Source organism: Poecilia mexicana, unplaced genomic scaffold (assembly GCF_051168715.1).
Source record: "Poecilia mexicana isolate PSO_F unplaced genomic scaffold, ASM5116871v1 scaffold_19, whole genome shotgun sequence".
In the NCBI taxonomy this organism is placed as follows: Eukaryota; Metazoa; Chordata; class Actinopteri; order Cyprinodontiformes; family Poeciliidae; genus Poecilia; species Poecilia mexicana.
The window spans coordinates 11,732,917-11,751,952 of record NW_028263388.1 but is presented as its reverse complement, the minus strand read 5'-3'; the positions used below and the strand labels follow the sequence as shown (position 1 = coordinate 11,751,952).

At 39.6% G+C, this 19,036-nt stretch overlaps 2 protein-coding genes and 1 long non-coding RNA gene across 4 annotated transcripts; 1 reads left to right on the top strand and 2 right to left on the bottom strand.

Moving 5' to 3' along the window:
• Positions 1-549: 549 nt before the first annotated feature.
• Positions 550-3,938, bottom strand: tex47 (testis expressed 47). The gene is made up of 7 exons (XM_014983972.2): positions 3,826-3,938; positions 2,721-2,793; positions 2,213-2,319; positions 2,077-2,141; positions 1,401-1,476; positions 1,143-1,277; positions 550-821 (listed from the first exon to the last, which is right to left on the bottom strand). The coding sequence occupies exons 1-7, from the start codon at positions 3,883-3,885 to the stop codon at positions 621-623; spliced, it is 717 nt and encodes a 238-aa protein (XP_014839458.2). The 5' UTR covers positions 3,886-3,938; the 3' UTR covers positions 550-620.
• A 908-nt stretch (positions 3,939-4,846) lies between these two features.
• ndel1a (nudE neurodevelopment protein 1-like 1a) lies at positions 4,847-16,257 on the top strand. 2 transcript variants are annotated; one of them, XM_088016458.1, is made up of 10 exons: positions 4,847-4,933; positions 6,767-6,863; positions 10,544-10,697; positions 11,349-11,497; positions 12,031-12,167; positions 12,414-12,587; positions 13,419-13,519; positions 13,610-13,755; positions 13,863-13,897; positions 15,136-16,257. In XM_088016458.1, the coding sequence occupies exons 2-10, from the start codon at positions 6,778-6,780 to the stop codon at positions 15,144-15,146; spliced, it is 993 nt and encodes a 330-aa protein (XP_087872584.1). In that variant the 5' UTR covers positions 4,847-4,933; positions 6,767-6,777; the 3' UTR covers positions 15,147-16,257. The 2 variants fall into 2 exon arrangements, with proteins under 2 accessions (XP_087872584.1, XP_014839456.2); XM_014983970.2 differs by lacking the exon at positions 13,863-13,897 and having other exon boundaries at positions 4,848-4,933.
• Positions 16,258-16,613: 356 nt separating this feature from the next.
• LOC148153663 (uncharacterized) lies at positions 16,614-18,878 on the bottom strand. Its single transcript, XR_015766352.1, has 2 exons — positions 18,622-18,878; positions 16,614-17,261 (listed from the first exon to the last, which is right to left on the bottom strand). It is a non-coding gene; the product is annotated as an uncharacterized LOC148153663 (long non-coding RNA).
• Positions 18,879-19,036: the final 158 nt, after the last annotated feature.

The following is a 19,036-nucleotide window of genomic DNA, read 5'->3' as shown; positions in this document are numbered from 1 at the left end:
ATATCAGTCCAATGGACAGAAGCAGAACATGATGCACTTGATTAAGTTCTGGGAAATAGAGCTGCAGCGTTTCACAGCTTGTTTAATATCTGCCGTCACATCCTGTCTATTTATATGCCGACAGATTATTGACAGATCGATTTGTGTCAGATTAGGACATTATAGATGACCTGTTCCTCCTGTAAAAAAGTTCCTTTTAGTTGCTTTACTATAGAATATAATTTGGCGGTGAAACAATAACAGCGTGAACTGAACTGAACCCATCTGTCAAAAAAGTTACATTAAGACGCGAAGTAAAAATGACGAGCTTAGCTTTCAACCCTTGGAAAGAAAGGTAAAATAAATGTTAAAATTATCACTTGATGTGATTTAAAAACAGTGTTACATTTATTAAGTTAAGTTTCCAACATGCTCTCTCATTTTAAACACAAACATTCACTGTGAACTGGATGTTTTTCATGGCACTCAGACAGACGGAGACAGCTGGAAGCTCTAGAAGAAGGACCTGAGATTGACTTGTCCTGTTGAACAACAACAACAAAGTAAAATGTTAATATTCTTCCTTTTTCATCTGTGGTCATACTTTACAGTTAATATGTTTTTTCATATAAACCTAAAATTCACACTATTGAGGTGAATGTTATTTTCAGACTGAGAATGAAGCTCCTCTTACCAAAGTCAATGCAGATGTTTAAGGGGCTGTGGTACATCTGCAGGTACTGCTGGGGACTTAAAAGTTCATCTCGGTCCAAAAGCTGCTCCAAAACCGCCGGAGGATTCAACAACTCTGGTTTGTTATCCAAGATGGCGCCTGGAAGTTCCTGGAAACGCAATCATGCAGCCACAACATTGCAGTGGCTTCCAGAAGTATCCATAAGCCTTGAACTGTGTCACTTTTTGTTGTGGTGCGATTGAATAACTCTGGAGGATCTGCAGGGATCCACAGCTCAGGTGTGAGAGTCTTTACAAGCCACAGATATTTGTTTTGTTTTCCCCAAAATTTGTATTTGAAGAAATGCTGAAAACACATGTATTATCTCCCTACCAGTTTGTAATTATGAAGTTTGCGACTGTAACATGACAAATTGAGTACATCCTATATCGTCACATTAATGTGATCTCTCAGAAAACAAAAGACCAACCTTAGAAGTTTTTAAATGCATAACCAGCTCCTGCAACTGCGTCAGGACGCGGCAGACCACCGTCTCCACGCTCTCCTCCACTTTTTCAAGCGTGGTGAACAGCGGGTTCTGATTTATCTGATCTGCAGTCAGCACCTGCAGAAAGACAGGCAGCTTCAAAACTACACACACAAAGGTGACAGCTAAAGAAAAAAAAACCTGAAGGTATCAGCAGAAACATCTCTAAGCACTTCAAGGGAAGAGATGAAAAGAGCTCACCTTGTAGCTCCATTGCTGGAACTGTCTGCCTTCCAGACTATGCCACATGAAGGCGACCTTAGCTTCCAGCAATTTGCTGAAAAGAGAGTTTGTAGGCCTTTAACGCAACATAATGAAACGTTCTCAGCAGTTTGTCCGCAGCAACAAAATCATTTAAATGTCCATCCGCCTGTGAGCAGCTGTAATTTCACATTAGTGATGGCAAACTGAAGGCGATTTCAGTTTTACTCGTGTTGGGCTGCTCTAGTCGTTCTAGCAGAGCAACTCAAGGGAAAGTGATACTGGCTGCTCAGTCAGCTTACATTTAGCTCCTGAACTCACTGATGGCTGCTAACGTTTGTCGATTCCTTCATGTGAAGTGTGTAGATTTTATGAATCGAGCCAAACCTTAATGTCTTTGTTGTGATCTTTGCTTCATCTGGTGCCTGCAAACCAAAGGAAGCTTTGGCATCAGGCCAGACGCACCTAACAGAAGTTTATTTCAAAACTATTCATTCAAACGAGAAAATGTAAATTGTCTCCAAACGTCACCTTTGGAGTGAATGGAGGTCTAATATGTGTGATTTAAGCTAAGCATTAATTCGGGCCTCAGAGGTTTGTTAGACGTAGAAAGTGACTTGGGGAACGATGATCCTGACACGTTCTCGTTAGCAAACATTAGCAAAGGGATGGTTACCAGTCCGGCTGCTCCTGCATGGCTCGGAGTTCGTTCAAGAAACAATCCAGCAGATATTCAGATGCCTGTAAGACAAACCCAGTCAACTACATGTACAAATCTGACAATCTGACTTTGAGCTGGAAGCAGAACTTGCCTCAATGATGTGCAGCAGACAGGTGGGATAAATGAGCAGCAGCCCTGTGATCCCACAGCCCAGCCTGTGCTGTTTAGTTAACTGAGTGATGAGATTTTCATAACGAGCTGCTCAGAAGCAAACGAACAAACAAACAAACGGCGGTTTGTTAGGCAGCACATAAAAACCGACTTATTGTAAACACACAGCTCCGCTGCTATCCCAGCTTTTATTGTTGGTTTTCTACTCCAGTAAATGTCTAGGAATTTCGTCAGCGGCTCTCATAAACGTCGATGAACGGACATTTACACAAGGAGGTGTAAAAACACTCAGGCAGCGAAGACGGGACAGGAAAAGAAAAATGTCCCTCTGGGTTTTTTCTGCACAGACTAGAATGTAGGGCTATTCGTTTGTTATATCACAAGGAATATCGTCACATTATCAGGCCCCCGTGAGGAAAACTGAATTAAATTGGTATCAGATAATTAAAGTGTCAAGCTCTGTAGCTGTGAGGTAATTGGTGGCTGACCTCCCAGTTCTGTTCTATCAGCAGCATCACTGGGGACTTGGGCTACCATTGTCAGCTGCTGCAGCACGACCTTCTGCAGAGAGAGAGAGAGAGAAAATGAAGAGCCTTCAGAATTAGCCAGCTTGTTACCTGACAGTGTCTGTATTAATAGCTTTTTGACCTGTTTAAGAGTAAAAAGACACAAATTTGTTTAATGAAATCCATGGGGGAAAAAACCCAAACTGTATACAAACCACATCTTCCTCCATCTTTTCCTTCCTCATCTGGTATAAGAAACTAGTCCCAGTCTCCTCTTTTGCTTCTTCTGCCTCCATTTTCTTCATCACTTGTTATTCCAGCCTCATCTCTGTCTGAGTTTCGCTGAAGTAGCGACAGAGCGAAGTCTCATTGAGCTTTGCTGTTGTGTGTTTCGACAGCTTACACCCTAGAAACCCATTGTTCTCCAGGCCCTATAAGACCAAGCCTGCAGCTTTCTTCTGTGACTCTTTCTCACCTCATTCAAGGATAACCTTGTGGTATAAACGCTGGAGGTGAAGAAGAGGAGGAGCTGGATATTCAGAACAAAATACAGCAAAGACCTGCTCTATATAGGTATCACATAAGTTTTAAAGGTGAAGAAAACTTTATGGAGTCTAAGGAAGACGGCAAACAGGCCAGAAATAAAACTGTGGAGATGTTTAAAGCAGGGTTAGGTTATAAAACCAGTGCTTCAGGCCTTGAACGTCCATAATTTGAAACTGGAAGAAGCATGATCAATAGTTACCGTCTGCCTAAACTGGCAGAGAGAACGTTGATAAGAGAAGCAGTAAAGCTGCTAGAGACTCACCTTTGCAGAAGTATCTAGTATAGAAAAGTAGCTTGAATTATTATTTTCAGTACACAGAAAACGGGTAAGTGCTTTTAACAATACAGTACGATGTATGTTACGAATGTGTCCTAAACATCCAATGTGGCCACTGTGCACTAGCACTGTGCAATTTGCAGGAATGATCTTTTAATTTGTATTTATGGCAGCTATGTGTATTAAATGTGATGTCACTTCCACGCCGAAACTGTGACTTCCGAGACAAATAAAACGAAGCATTTGCGAACTTTCGGCACAAACCTCTGACTTTCTGCCGTAAACCACATCAAACAGAGTTACTCTCTCTTCGTCATCCTCCATGGCGTCCCAGAAGTTTGAAGGAAGACTTTGAAGCTCCCAGGAAATACTCAGCACAGCCGAGCTAGTCCTCCGTTACCAGGGTAACGTGTTCCCGCAACATGCGCTCTGACGTCACGATGTAAGAATAAACGTTTTAGGGTTTTTTTCTTTTCTTTTCTTTTTTTTTGTCTGTTTTGTCTTTTGTCTGTGTTTGTTTGTTTTTACTTAGTTGAAAATTATATCTATACATAGAAATAAAATTATACAGCAACTAATATTTCGGGCTAATTTAGGTGTGTGAATAAACTTACTGCTGAAATTTTATCTTGAAATATAGGAGAGACCTGCTACATATTCGCTAGCTTAATATGTAAGCTCTTCATTAAAAAAGACGAAACACTAAAAGGCAACTTCTTTCCATTTCTTTTGACTGTTTTCCATTTTTTTCTTTCTTTTTCTTTTTTTTTTACATCCCAATCTGTCATATTTACTTGACGTTGTATTGCAAATCTGAAATATAGCTCTTAACCACATCCTTCAAACAGCACAGTCTGTGCTGTTGGATTACCAGTAGATGGTGCTATTTTAATAAACTTGTGTCTTATGCGCAATGTTGCGCAGTAGTAATGGGCATGGAGCAGGTGCACTGGTCCGCCCTAAATCTGAATTGTTTTATGTAAAAAAAAAATTTAAAAAAAAACATTCCTAAATCTGTGAATTTATTTTAAATGCCGTCAATAATCATGCCTTTTTTCCAATAAGAAATTATTTGTATGTTCATTTTTAATCATCTGTGCCTCTAGCTTATTTAAAATGTGTTTCAAATATGCATATTTTTATAGTGTGTTCCTCTGTGGAGATAAATTACTCTCTCTCTCTCGACTATGTCCTGTAAAGAGAGATAAAACGTGAATTAGTAATAGGAGAAGCTGTGATTTATTTTATAGGTGCGTTCCCCTTTAAATCCCGCTGAGCGCAGTGGAGCGGAGATCATCAGACAGCGGAGGACGGCCAGCTTCAGCAGCTCCGAGCAGGGATGGACTGATAAACCTTTGGAAGCGATGATCAGGTACTGATGCACTTTGGTTTAATATAGTCATTTTATTGAAGTAAAAATAAATAAAATAATAATACTAATTAAAATACCGGATCCATCGCGGTCGTCTCTGGCTGGCCGTGTGTTCGGATTGTTGCACACCCAGTTTTGACAGCTGAGCTCAACAGCATCATCGATGTGTCTCGCCCAAACCCCAATAAACTCCGATATTAAACATAAATATGGAAAAATGGACGTTTATTATTATTTTGTCTACACTTCAATAATGTACAACTAAATATTTTCTTCATGGGCCATTAAAATCTGATAAACATCTGATCTGTGTTCAGCTTCATCATCGATTAACCCATTAAACCCAGATCCGGTTATCAAAAAAATAATTTAAAAAAATGTATCATTTCTGAAAGACAAAAAATATAATCTGCCCCTAATTTAAGGGTATTCTGACGTGACACTAGTCGTAAATAATAAATACGCTACACATTTAATAATATACAAGATAAATTATTTGATCACCATTTATGAATAAAATAATATTATTTAGTGCTCTATGTAAAATTAAGATCTTTTTTATGTTAGAATCTGTTTTGATCTCATCATTATTAAATGTAGCAAAACTGTAAGTCATTCAAGTAGCCCTGTACATTTTTCTTATTGTATTTTTTTGGGTTATTTCATGTGATGAACTATCACAAAGCAGTGCATAGTTGTGAGTGGAATGAAATAACACATGTAAAAAAAACAAAGTGTTACAAAAAAAAAGACCTGAGAAGTGTGACATACATTTGTATGAAGCCCTTTGTTTAACCATCATGTTGGGGGCTGCTAGTCTTCACTGAGTGTTTCTGATTAATAACGCCCTGCTGTGATGTAAGTCCTAGTCTCACTTTATTTTACGTATGCACTGCGTTCACTAGGGCCCTCCACATTCATCACTGGGTTAAACATTGAAACATGAGGCTTCTGCCACACTCTCCTGAGACTTTAACTGGAACAGTGGGCTCTGATTAAATATTCCCACTCCATGAACACCTCGCCTCTGGTCCACTGTCAAGTACGGTGGAGGATTTGTGATAATTTAGGTCCCTTGGCCAGTAACAGAGGACTCTTTGTAACGCTACAGTCTAAAATCCGCTGGGTTAAAAACAAGCCAATCAGGGCTACTTTTGTAGACAAATCTAGGCTTCAGCTAATTTAATGCAACGTTGCTGGGTTGGATCATGTTAACATTATTTACGGTCATCCTGCAGAAGAGGTTCAGTCTGATCACGTTGTTCAATCCAAAATGGCTGCCTGTAAAACATTATGAGGCTCCAACTGTCTGGTCAAAACTCCCCAAAAGCATAAACCCAACATTTGGGCTAAAGAAAGAACCCAATCATTTTTTTTTTTTTTTGGTTTGTTTTCACATTGAAAATAGGTCATCATCGGGTCTTTCAGTGGATAACGATCTAAAACATGTAATTAAATCGATACAGAACCACACCAAATAAAAAAAAATCAACTTTCTTCCATTCCAGTTTCCAGACCTAAACCCGTAGCAAACCTGTGGAGGATGGTGAGCCGAAGAGGAGAACCGAGGATGATCAGGAGAGATTGTGCTGGAGTGGGCAAAGATTGTTGAAACTGATCAAACCTGAATGCAGTTAGAGGCTCTTTGTAGAGATTTAGTAGTTTTCAGGCCAGCAGTAGTTGGTTTGTATTTAGGAGGCTTTAAATGTAAAAATGAATGACTATACATAGAATTGAGGATGGTGTTACCTGTCAAAAATGATTTTCTCTTGACTCTTCTTTGAGGTTGATAATTCAAGGTAATATGTGTTCTTTGCTAATTCTCTCTTGTAGATTTGTTTGCCATGGAAATGGACATGATGCCAAAATTCTCCTCAAAGGACGAAGAAATTGATTTCTGGAAAGCTCTTTCCCTCAAGTACAAGAAGGGGTAAGTGATGTTTAAGTAATGACAACATGGTGTGGTTTTTCCCTGCAGAAACAGAAAGGTTCAGTTTGTTTACCAAATGCTATTTATGTGTTTTTACTGAGCATAATCAACATCTAGAGGTGATAAGATCTTCCCACTGTTTTTCAAGAATGTGAAATAATTCACAGGGATTTTATATGAAACAGCAGCACAAAAAGCTGTTTTACTCCAGAAATTACTAACCTATCATGTCGTGTCGTTCTGGGTCGCATCTCGGACCGTGTGAACATAATGAGTGGCAGTGAGTGTTTTTACGTCACTGTGGAGGAATTCTTGCCGACGTTACTTTGCAGAAATATATATTTTTTAAAATGCATTTTAGAGCATGAATCATTCTTTTAAAGATCATGCATCTATTTGTTTTGAGCATTTAAGTACAGACTTTGATTAGGTCACATTGTATATTTTCAAGCCATTCACTGGACTTGCTGCTGTACTTTGGTTCATTTCCAAGCTTCACAATGTTTTACAAGTTGTGAAGCTGCAAAGTTTTTTTTCCAGACCGATATACACCAGGAATTTAGTTTTACCATCTGTTACTGAAATTTCTGCCTGCTCTCCCAGTGATTTCTTCATTATACGTGTTATTCTAACTGAAATCAGATTCCCAGATAAATTTGGTTAAGAGTCAGATTAATTTTGATAACTTTTTTCCGCTTCACAAATAAAATAATTAAAATGGATTGAAAACATCTAATAGGACAAAAACAGTATGCTGTCAAAAATAAGGACATTTTCTGTTTTTATTTTATTTATTTTATTTTATTTTCACACTATAAATAAAAAACACATCAGATGCATTGCTCTAGATTCTTATATCTAGTAAACTAAGCTAAAGGGTTTGTATTTTAGCTGTGCTTGTATTTAGATAAGCTGAAAGATTAGCTGGAAACCTGGTGGGTTGTGTGTGTTTCAGGGAGTTTCTAACTCAGTTCAGGAATGCTTTGTCATTCCAGAGCTCGTTTTCATGCTCTCAAATGAAACCAGTTTTTTTCCATCTCCTGTGACGCGCTTCTGCGCATTGAGCAGGAAAAGTGTCTCTCAGTAGCTCACGTTTCACAGATGATATAAAGAGCTGCAAAGACTCTGTTTTTTTCCTTTGTTTGCACGATGATTCCCACTGAAGGCTGTGAAACTTACCTGAGTTTCAAAGCTGGAGCGCAGTACTTGATTAGATAAAACTGAGCTCTAAACATCTTGTGTCAAAGGAAGCCAACACCCAGTAATGTGAACGTTTTCAGACAATAAACGTCCTTCAGAGCTGAGGCAGCCTGCTATTTATGGATCACGAAATGAAAGGCTTTCTTTTAAAGCAGGAAATTTGACCTTTATTCACCTCAAAAAAAAACAACACATGTCTTGTGGTTTAAAAACAGCATGGATTGCCATGTTGGGGCCACTGTAAACACAAGAAGGTGTTCTGGTCTGATTTATCCACGTATTATGTTAATAATACAGTAACTTTTTTTCTGCTCAGTTGGAAGGTGTGGACTGCAGTAAAGGTAATTCAAGTCAAAGTGACCTGTGCATGTGATGAAAATATACCCTAAAAGTGTGTGATTTTCCTCTGTTAAGGATTCTGACCGCTCATTTCCACAGGCGGGAGCGTCTTTAATGTGTGGCAACAAGGATGAAGTGGACGTGTGTGTAATATCCGACCTTTTCAAAGTGAAACCAGTTCAAAGCCTCTCTTAGTATTACCCCGCGTGTGCCGAGGACAAATGGGCTCCCTGGCTCTGTGCCACCAGCAACATTTGAGCTCACATGATGCCACTTTTAGACAGCTGGATGTGTGTGTGTGTGTGTGTGTATGCGTGGGTGTGTGCGTGTGTGCGTGTGTGTGTGTGTGTGTGCGTGCGTGCGTGTGCGTGTGTATGTCCATGGCCGCATCAGCAGACGCTTACATAATCAGCTCTTTATGGTAAAGCTGCTCTGAAGTCATCAGATCTGCATCAGATCTTGATAAACGTTGATTTTTATGAAATGTTCAGAGAGGTTATGGTGCGTTAGATTTGAGACCAATGAGGTTGAAACGCTGAGAAAGTTTGATTCTCACTTTATCTTCAGGCCTGGTTACATGTTGATTTGTTAATATTTGATGTTAAATCTGAATAAATATGTCATTTCTGCTTTGACCACCAGTTTAAGTTGAACAGCATCGATCTGAGAGAACAGAGTTTGTTCGCCAAAAGCAGAAACTAACTTAACAGTGTTGTCCTGTTTTCCAGAAAGTTCAGTGAAACTCTATCAGAAACATCTTATTATTCCATATTTGCAAATTTAACATCAATGTATGATTATCAGACATTGTAGAGCAAAAAAAAACAACAACCTTCCATTACATCCTGCAAAAGGAGGCAGATTGAAATATTATCTTTAAGCTGACTGAGAGTCAAAAGATACATTTTCAAAAAGTACCAAATCATCTTCATCAAACACAGAATATTTGTGATCAGATAAACTGATCCAGTAAAATAAATTATTATATTTCTACCACTTTATTAACAGAAATTGTCACATTTATTGTCACCCACAGTGGATGTGAGTTTAATACGACGTTTTCACTGGGGAAGAAATAACAGTTCATTTATAGGACAGCAATCAGGTTTGTCCTACATCTTTTTATCCAGTGGTAGCAATCAGAGAGAGGGATCTCTGATTGTTCCTCTGTGTCTCTTTAGGTCCTCCTCAGGTTTTCAGAAGGTTTCAGATCTGGATGCTGAGATAGCCCTGAAAAAAGGTTACCATATTTTTGAATCAGGTGAATCGTTTATGAGTGGATTTGGTCACACATTATGTATCATTATCCTGCTGAAAGACATAGCAGTGATGAAGCTTCAGTTTAAGTAGATTTTTTTTTTTTTTTTTTTTTAAATCTGCTGGTGTTTCAAAGAGTTCAAGAGATTTTCCCCTCCAGTAAGAGGGAGAGAGGCCCACAGCATCACACATCCTTCACCATCTCCTTTTTATCCTTCTTTTTATGCCAGACCCAGCTGGAGTTTTTGTTATCCAAAATTTAAGCTAAAAATAAGCATGACTCCAGTTTCATCACATGTTTACATTTCGAGTGGTTGGACAGAAACTTCCAAACTAAGATGTTTAATTCAAAAATACTTCATCGATCCCAAAATTAAAATGTTGCTGTAACTCATGTTATTCATATATTCTTCAAAGAGTTGTTGTAGATGGTGATGGGTGTGGGCTGGGAAGATCTCCTCTCTGTGTTACAGTGAATTACTAATGGTTGCCATGGAGACTGGGTGACCCTCATCCCCCCCCACACACACACACTGCTTCTTTTTACTGCAGCTTTATCAAGGTGCTTTAAATATTTCCTTTTTCTTCTTCTTCTTTTGCCACCATCATCACAGTCTTTTTATTTCTACCGCAGGGAAACAAGACACATCTACTCTTGAAGTAAAGACTGACCTCTGACCCCCTGACAAATGTACTGTAGGACGTAAATCCTCCGAAGCGCCTCCTGCGTTTGAGTTGTGTTAGCTGTATGTGGGTCACAGCTGCGGTTCGATAAAATAAAAATGAGAAAGTAAAAAAAAAAAAAAATGTTTTTAGCAGTTGATTCATGGCTCCCGGCCCTGCTGAGACCTCCTCCTGTTGTCTAATGGCTTCTCACGTCACAGCTGTGAGGAGGCCCACGAGGAGCTGCTGGAGTTCCAGGAGGGGAGCAGAGAGCTGGAGGCCGAGCTGGAGGCCCAGCTGGGCCAGGCCGAGCACCGCGCCAAAGACCTGCACTCTGAGAACCAGAGGCTGAAGAACGAGGTGGAGACGCTCAAGGTAACTCCAGAAGGGAAACCCGATACCGGCCACCTTCTTGATTTGGAGACCTAAATCTAACTTAAACAAAGCTGGAGGTGGAGCCGTTTGCAAACCCCCTCTTTTCTAATCCTGCCACCTGCTTGGCCCCATTCTTTCCGAACACCAACATGCACAGCTCTAATAAATAATTCATGAGGCTCAGAGTCATTCTTACATTTACCGCGTTTCCAGCTGCTTTTCGCACAATAAAAATGTAAAAAATCAGAATTTCTCCACTCAGTCTTTGCCTGGTAAACAAAAACCTGGTCAGACATCTTGGCCCAGAAGCTCCCCTCCGTCCCTCCCTGCTGATGATGATTTAAGTCAGTACCTGCTGCTTTAGTCCCTGGGTTTTCAGCAGGGGCTGGAGCAGAAACACAGACCCATGTGGCTGCTTCCTGTTCCCACGGCGATTCATCAGCAGATGTAGGTCAGACGCAGAAAGCCTCATGGTTTTTATTGAGCTTATTGTCTCCGGGATAAATGGGTCACAGTTCACATCCGCCGCGGGAATGGAAAGAGCTAAAAGAGGGCGTGTTGAAGAAAGATGGACGGCGAAGAGCAGCAGGAGCTGAAACATTGTGTCTGTGCCTCCATTGAAATGGACTCTGTCATTTTGAACGTGTTCAGGAGCGGCTGGAGCAGCAGCACTCTCAGAGCTTCAAGCAGATCTCGGTGCTGGAGGACGACCTGGGACAAACGCGCAGCATCAAGGAGCAGCTCCACAAATACGTCCGAGAGCTGGAGCAGTCCAACGACGACCTGGAGAGAGCCAAGCGGTCTGTGCATGTTATTCACAGTTACATTTAGTTACTCCATTGCAAGTTGTGTACAAATAACTCTGAGCATTCTGCGTGATCTTGAGACGGAAAAAGGTTAGAAATCAAAATTGATCTGTATAGGTGGGTTTTTTTTTTTCCGTTTTAATGAACTTCTTTCAAAAGCATTTATTGTCTGATTTCTAGTGCAAATATCATTATGGAGTAAAACAAAACTAACTTACAAGTAACTTTTCAGAAAATATATAAGTTTAAGTCGATAACTTCTTAATATTGATGAATAAGTTCCGGTTCCACTGGCAGATTATTTCATTTGTAACATGGGATAAATGTCTTGTTATAAGATAATCTACTAATGGAGCTGCTACTTTCATTAATTAATATTAAGGAGTTATTTACCTAAAACAAGCTACATCTGCAGAAAAGTTACTTGTACGTCAGTGTTGTCTTATTTCAAGTGTGATAAGATATTTCCACCAGAAAATAGACACAAAATACGGTGAAGCTGTGATGTTTTTGTCCTGCCTCCTCAGAGCCACCATCGTTTCTCTGGAGAACTTCGAGCAGCGCCTGAACCAGGCCATCGAGAGGAACGCCTTCCTGGAGAGCGAGCTGGACGAGAAGGAGTCGCTTCTGGTGTCGGTGCAAAGGCTAAAGGACGAAGCTCGAGGTGGTTATTGACCAAATCCCACAAATGACCCACTCTGTCACTCACTCAGCTCACTAACATATGCAGCAGCTGCATTCGCCTTCTTCTCATCGCTAATAAAGACGTGGAAGTTGATGTTTGTGTGCTTCAACTTCACAATAAAATAGGCTGAGGCTTGAGGTTGTTACGTGACAATTTTAAAGCGATATGAATCTTTTTTTTTCAAAGGCTGACCTCTTTTTTTTCCCCCCTCTGTCGGGTTTAAAGATTTGCGGCAGGAGCTGGCCGTGCGAGAGAGGCAGGCGGACATAAGCCGCATGTCGGCTCCGAGTTCCCCGACACAGGACAACGTAAAGATGGACTCCGCAGTGCAAGCCTCCCTCTCGCTCCCTGCAACGCCTCTGAGCAAAGGCCTGGACAACGCCTTCGCCAACCCAGCAGGTAGGTTCTTCACCCGACTGCGTGACCTCCACCGTCAGACGAGTTCAGCCTAGAAAACATCATTTATCAAAACGTCCTGCTGATTTAATTTTGCGTAAAGATAAAAGGAGCAGCTAGAGAAAGGCTTAGTGATTTCTGGAGGGTTATCTTATGTGGATAAAGAAAGGGAGCTTTCTAAAAAGAGGAAAAAATGTTTGTTAGCATATAAACTGTAGAGAAAAAGAGTAAAAGAGAAGAGATTTTCTTATCAAATTACAGAAAATATGTATACGAAACATAATAAACCGTGAAATAAAATTAAAGAAAAGCATGATCAGTGTTTAAAGTTCATAAAATGCTCTTTTCTTTTCTTTATTTATTTTATTTAAGCAATTAATACAAAATTCTTTCTTTGTACTTTTTGAAATGTAGAGAAAATGAGACGAAACCTATTTTTGGTCGACAGCCTTGTGATGAAGCCACCACTGCCCTAACAAAAACCAAGTAGTAAAATAAGTAAAATCAAATTTATAAAACAAGTTAAAAAAAAAAGAGGCAAACATTACAACTATTTTTATATTCACATTTTTTAAAACATCATAGACTTTTGTTTTTGTCTTTGTTTTTTGTTCAACACAACCCTAGAGTCAACTTCTACATTTTAACATAAAGCATCTAAAATAAAAAAGTACAGATACTAAAATAAATAAATTCACATTGTATTAATATTTAGTCAAAGCATTAGAACGCTTTCTTTAAATTAATACATTTCTATGTATTTTTGCTTTATCACAGTGAATAAGTATTTTCAGTCTTAGATTTACTGGTTTTAGTTTTTATTCCTTGTTTCAGTTTCAGTTTTGTCTAACGGCTACGGCAGCAACTGTCCTCTGACTCCCTCTGCCAGAATATCAGCGCTCAACATTGTCAGTGATTTACTCCGGAAAGTCGGGGTGAGGGATTCCTTCTTCCTGTTTTAGCCGCCGCGTCTCTCTCCAAAAATCTCTCCTTCGTCCCCTCATCCTGTTTTCACCTCCATCCAGGCTCTGGAGTCGAAGCTCGCCGCCTGCAGGAACTTCGCTAAAGACCAGAAAGCCCGGAAGGCGTACTCTCTGGACAACAGCAACGCGCTCAACGCAAACACAACCAGCTACGCTCAGGCGCTCAGCACGTCGTACTTTGACAAGGCGTAAGTGAAGTACACTCACACACACACACAGCATCTTATTACCGTACACATTCACAGATGACACGACGAGAGGAATCTCAAACGTGTGTGCGTTTTTGTCCCAGCAGAACCGAGACAGTCATATTCCCGGCGTTAGTTCTGGGTAAATGCAGCTCCTTCGCCTGCGGAGAAGGTTTTGGGATGCATGCTGTGTTGGGTCTAACAAGCCTCGTCTCTAATCACGTAGAAATAACAACGGCGGTGGGCTGACTGACGGTGGCGGTAGAGCTCTGATGTCTCCCGTTGTGGAGTCTTTTATCAGACCTGAACTGGCAGAGGGACGGCCCAAACTTCTGGCAGCGACGCAATAATTCATTGCACAAAAAAATATATATTTTAATTGAAAATATAACCCAGACCATGAGAGCCTTACAAACTGATAAGCTAGCTTTGTTTCTGTACAATCATATAATAAACACAGGTGGGAAAGTGGGAGAGAGTCAAGTGGAAGCCACTCTATCGGTATGATTAGCAGATGGCTAGGCAGGACGGAAACAAGCGAACGATTAGGGTTGGAAAGGACGATTAAAGTCTTGCCACAGATTCTCTATTGGATTTAGCTCTGGGCTTTGACTGGGCCATTCTAACACATAAGTATGCTTCATCCAAAAGCTTCATTGCAGCTCTGGCTGCATGTTTAGGGCCGCCGTCCTACCAGGAGCCGTGAGGTTTTCAGATCCCCTTGTTCCACCTGTTTGCTGAGTATCTTAGTATCTTTATCAACATTAATTCTTAGCGACGACGTGCAACTTTTACAGAACTCACCGGGAACTTACTGGCTGCATTCCACCGATGCAGATGTAGTTTATTTTGAAACAGTACTGAAAAGTAACCGGTATGTCCATGCATCGTGTAAAGTCCTCTGAATTGTCTTGTGGCTCAAATGTGCAAAACAAATAAATTTGTCTTTGCTTATTCCAGGAAAGTGACCTGTGAGTTCTGGAAAGTTGTGAGCTCTTTGAGATACTTGGTGCTACTAAATCTAATCTGTTTAAACTCTACCTGGAATCATAATGCTGTGGGAAATGAGCTCCTATTTTCATTTTCTTTTTTTTCTATTTTCTTAATCATATTCGGTCTTTGCTTTTGAACTTTGCCTGATCTTTTCAGACAAAAGAAACATGTCAAAAAATGTCTACACACCTTTTAATCTACACACATTAAGATGTGTGTAGATTAATGTTTCGTTTGTGTGATCGTTTTCATACTTTGCATCTCATCTGCGTGTCTGAAAGTTGCTGAGATCATAAACGGAACGACGTTCACGTCGAGTCGGTCCTGGATTCTGTGCAGAGGAAGTGATGCGTGTTTGGTGACATTGTTTGGGTGGCTTTGTTGCAGCGGGACGGTGAACAGGCTCGACCCCGCGACCCTGACAGCCATCACCTCCGCTCCCGCCGCCTCCTCGCCCGGCCTGGTGCGCCTGGCTGTGTGAGACCCTGCAGCGCCGAAGCAGAGACCCAACGCTTTGTCGCACCGTCTCCAGCTCCGCGCCCTCCTTGTTGTTTGACGCCGTCCGTTGTCCTGACTCGACTCTTGTGCTTCGTAGCTGCTGTAACGACGGCTCCACGTGCGAGTAGTGGGTGTTTGTTTATCTGTCCGGCTCCGAGAAAGACCATAAGCGTCTTTCTGCTCACCTGACTTGGGATTTTGTTGAGTGCATCATGTCGAAAAAAGGGAAAATATTTATGCAAATGTTACATTTCTGACACAATTAAACAACACTTTTCTCACTTGTAAGCAGAATTTCTCACAATTTTACTCAGCAATAATGTCAGTTAGACCGTCACACTCACGTCGGTCAGTTTAAATTGTTCGACACGTGTGCTTGAACAAGGTTTAAGTCATTTTTCTCTGGTGTTGGAAAATTGTTGGAGCACGCCTCGTTTATTTACAGAACCAGTGTCTAGTGAGTCTTTGTAGCGAGTCACACAATGTAACTTCAAGCTTTGTGACATGAAGTGTACAGTATTGGTCATATTGATCCGCGCTCACAACGAAGAGGAGAGTTCAGACATGTTAAAGGGATAGTTCAGATTTTCTACCCGTGATGTTCAGGGGACATTATCAGCAGTCAATATCTTACCTAGTGAATGTTAAGTAAAGGCGGAGCCAAACCAAAGGAGGTTTCTTCAATCTTTGATTAACACAAAATACATTTTTATTGATTGTGATTTTGGTCCATGGCTGTTTATGCTGCAGACTGTTGGGTTGAGGTCTGTCTCAGTTCTTTTTTATTATGTTGAATATTTTTAAACAGAACTCAAAATCTGAACTATTCCTCAGTTTAATTTCTGTTCCCTTTTTACCTGTTTTAACTTTTTTTTAAGTCATTGCACAGTTTATTTCTAGGTTTATGTGGAATGTAGGTCAGTTTTAGTGCAATATGGTTTTTAAGTTGTTTGTGGGGTTATTTGATTTCTTGACTGCATGTAACCAATAAAAGATGTATTTATTATCACAGATGACTTCACTGCATTTTATTATTAAGGAAGTACTAACTTGGGCAAATACAAGTTAAAAATGACTTTTTTTAAATTAAATCATTTGACTCATAAATCCACATTTACATTAAAAAATAATTAGATTTTAGAAGATCCACATTTCTGTATGTATGTGTATATATACATACATTTCTGTATGTATGTGTGTGTATATATATATATATATATATATATATATATATATATATATATATATATATATATATATATATATATATTGGTCTGATGTATCATTTGAATTTTCTGAAAAACAACATTCAGGGTTTTAATAAGCTATAAACATCAAAATGAACAGAAATAAAAACTTGAAATATATTACTCCCGTGCACAATTTATTCCTCTAGAATAGTATCATGAAAAACTACATCATGTTCCAAAATTTGCTCTCATATTAACTTTCGCCCTTTAGCGCTTTATAATCAGCCATTTTCACACAATTAAAACTGCTTTCAGGTAACAAGCACATTTCCTGAACAGGGTTTGCCACTGCATTCATATGAAATGTCACATGAAAATAAAAACACAACAAAGATTATAAGCTCACAACTTTGGTTCTTCAAGTTGCATGTTCTGCCCTCTGCTGGACAAACACTTCACATTCTCTTCAAATGGTTTATAAAGGAAACACACATGGAGCTGATACATGGAGACTTCTTTCTCTATTTGAAGGCAACAAATCAATCTGTGCACACAGGACGAGTGCAAAATCTAGAAAAGCCCTTTTTTTTATTCTCTTCTTTCTGAAAAGTGGAAAAGTAGGGTCAGCTGATCTGCCGACTTCATTAACAAGGTGAAGAGGGCCCTTAAGTGTCTGTTTTGTTCAGTCACACCCCGCCTTGCTTCTTCTTCTCTGCCAGCTCCTCCATCTGCTTCTGTCGTCTCTCCAGGACCTCCATCCTCTTGGACTCGTTGCGCGCTCTCTCCTGGGCCCGGATAACGTCCACATCCGTGAAGAACTTATGTCTGTATGGCAGAAGAAACAGAAATCTCACTGGAAGGACAGATTTCTACAGCTATCATGATGAAAATATGGGAAATTGTGGACATTCTTAAAATCAACAGCTTCCTACTTATCACCAGCCTTCAGGAACAGTTCAGAGATTTACATGGAAGACACCAACCTAACCTGAGATTAACTTTGTAAGTCTAGTTGAGCATTTGCAAGATCTCAGAATTATATTTTAAGTAATGTAAGCAGTTAGCACAATTAGCACGTCTATCTCTGGGTTTATTCCAAGAGAATTTAGATCTTTATTTTTAACTCCACGTCTTGGAAAAATTACACTTTCGTTTTAAATAGCTCCTTATGTCTCAGAGCTTCCTCTACATTAATTTTTAATTACCGACACTACTAACGGCTAACTTTGAATCCTGTTTTCCTCCAAAAACAAATGTCATATCATAGATCTTGGTCAGTGTGACCTGGTAGGGATTCGCAGGGTGAGTTCAGTGATCGGAAAAATATTGGATTTTTAAGCTTCTGACCCTGTCAGGACCACACAAGCTAAAATTCGTCAGATGCTACTTTCCTTCTGAAAAGACTCCATCCCAGTTTGAATGTTGCAAATAAGCGATATGAGTTACTCCTGAACACAAGTTTGAAGTGGGAGATGAATGGAAAATAATGCGGTAGAAATTTAACTTTAAGAAATGCTTCGGACTATTTCATCATAGATCTCCACTCTAAAGATTCAAAGTAAAAAATAAATGTATCCAATGGTTGTTTTTTGTGGTTAATTTCTACCTTGGTACTATTGTGATTCATGCAGTTAAAACCAGAGAAAGATGCTGGTTCCTAGAAAGAGAAATCAAAACGTTTTGACCATGTGACTCAAATATTATAGTCCCAAAAACGTTCAATAACTATAGAAAAGTTTTTCTCGGTAAACTAAACAGTTTACTTAACATTAATAGTTTAGTGCTCTGCAGTTTGTACTTTTACCAATTTATATACTCTTACAATATGGCAGCAGCACAGTGTTCACAAAACTGTAGAGACAAAACTGAGGGATAACTTAAAACTGAAAAATGTCTCCTGTCAAAGGATTGTTGCTATTCACATTGAAGGCAAGTTAACAAATTTTGACAATAAAAATAAAGATTCGTTTACCATAAAAGTAAACGAATAACAGAGAAGGCTGGTTGTTGTTTTTTCCTCAAGCTTAGATCTCTGCAAGATTAAATGTGATCACTTAAAGTGTTTTTTGAATTAAGTTGCGGTGAATAAATATAATTTTAGCAATCACGACAGACCTCCAAATTTCGGAATTGTAATAAATCGTAAATTTGTTTAATATAACCAAAGGCGCAAATAACAAATTACCTGTTTATGAAGACAGTAGCGAGTCCAAGCAGAACACTCCCGAACAGAATCGGTTTGGTGAAACGTTTTCCGGCGGACAGCTTGTGTTGCTTCATTGTTGCGTGTTTGTGTCAATAACGAGGCTTATTGCCTGAAAATAAAACTCAAATTTTAAACCTACATTAGGTCGTTTGTTTCTATAGTTGACCTTCCGAGTGTGAGTTGACACAACAGCATAGACACACACACCTCCTTAGGTCTGGCAACAACTTCCGGTGTTGTGACGAACTTTGCGTCCCGATTGATTTTCCCCTCGGTTTCTTCACGGCGTGTTGAAGTTACTCGTAAAATGCAGCTGAAATCTCAGAATAATAAGAAAACATATCTACTTAAGTATTTAACTCTATTTTATGTAATCAAATACTGTAAAAACATA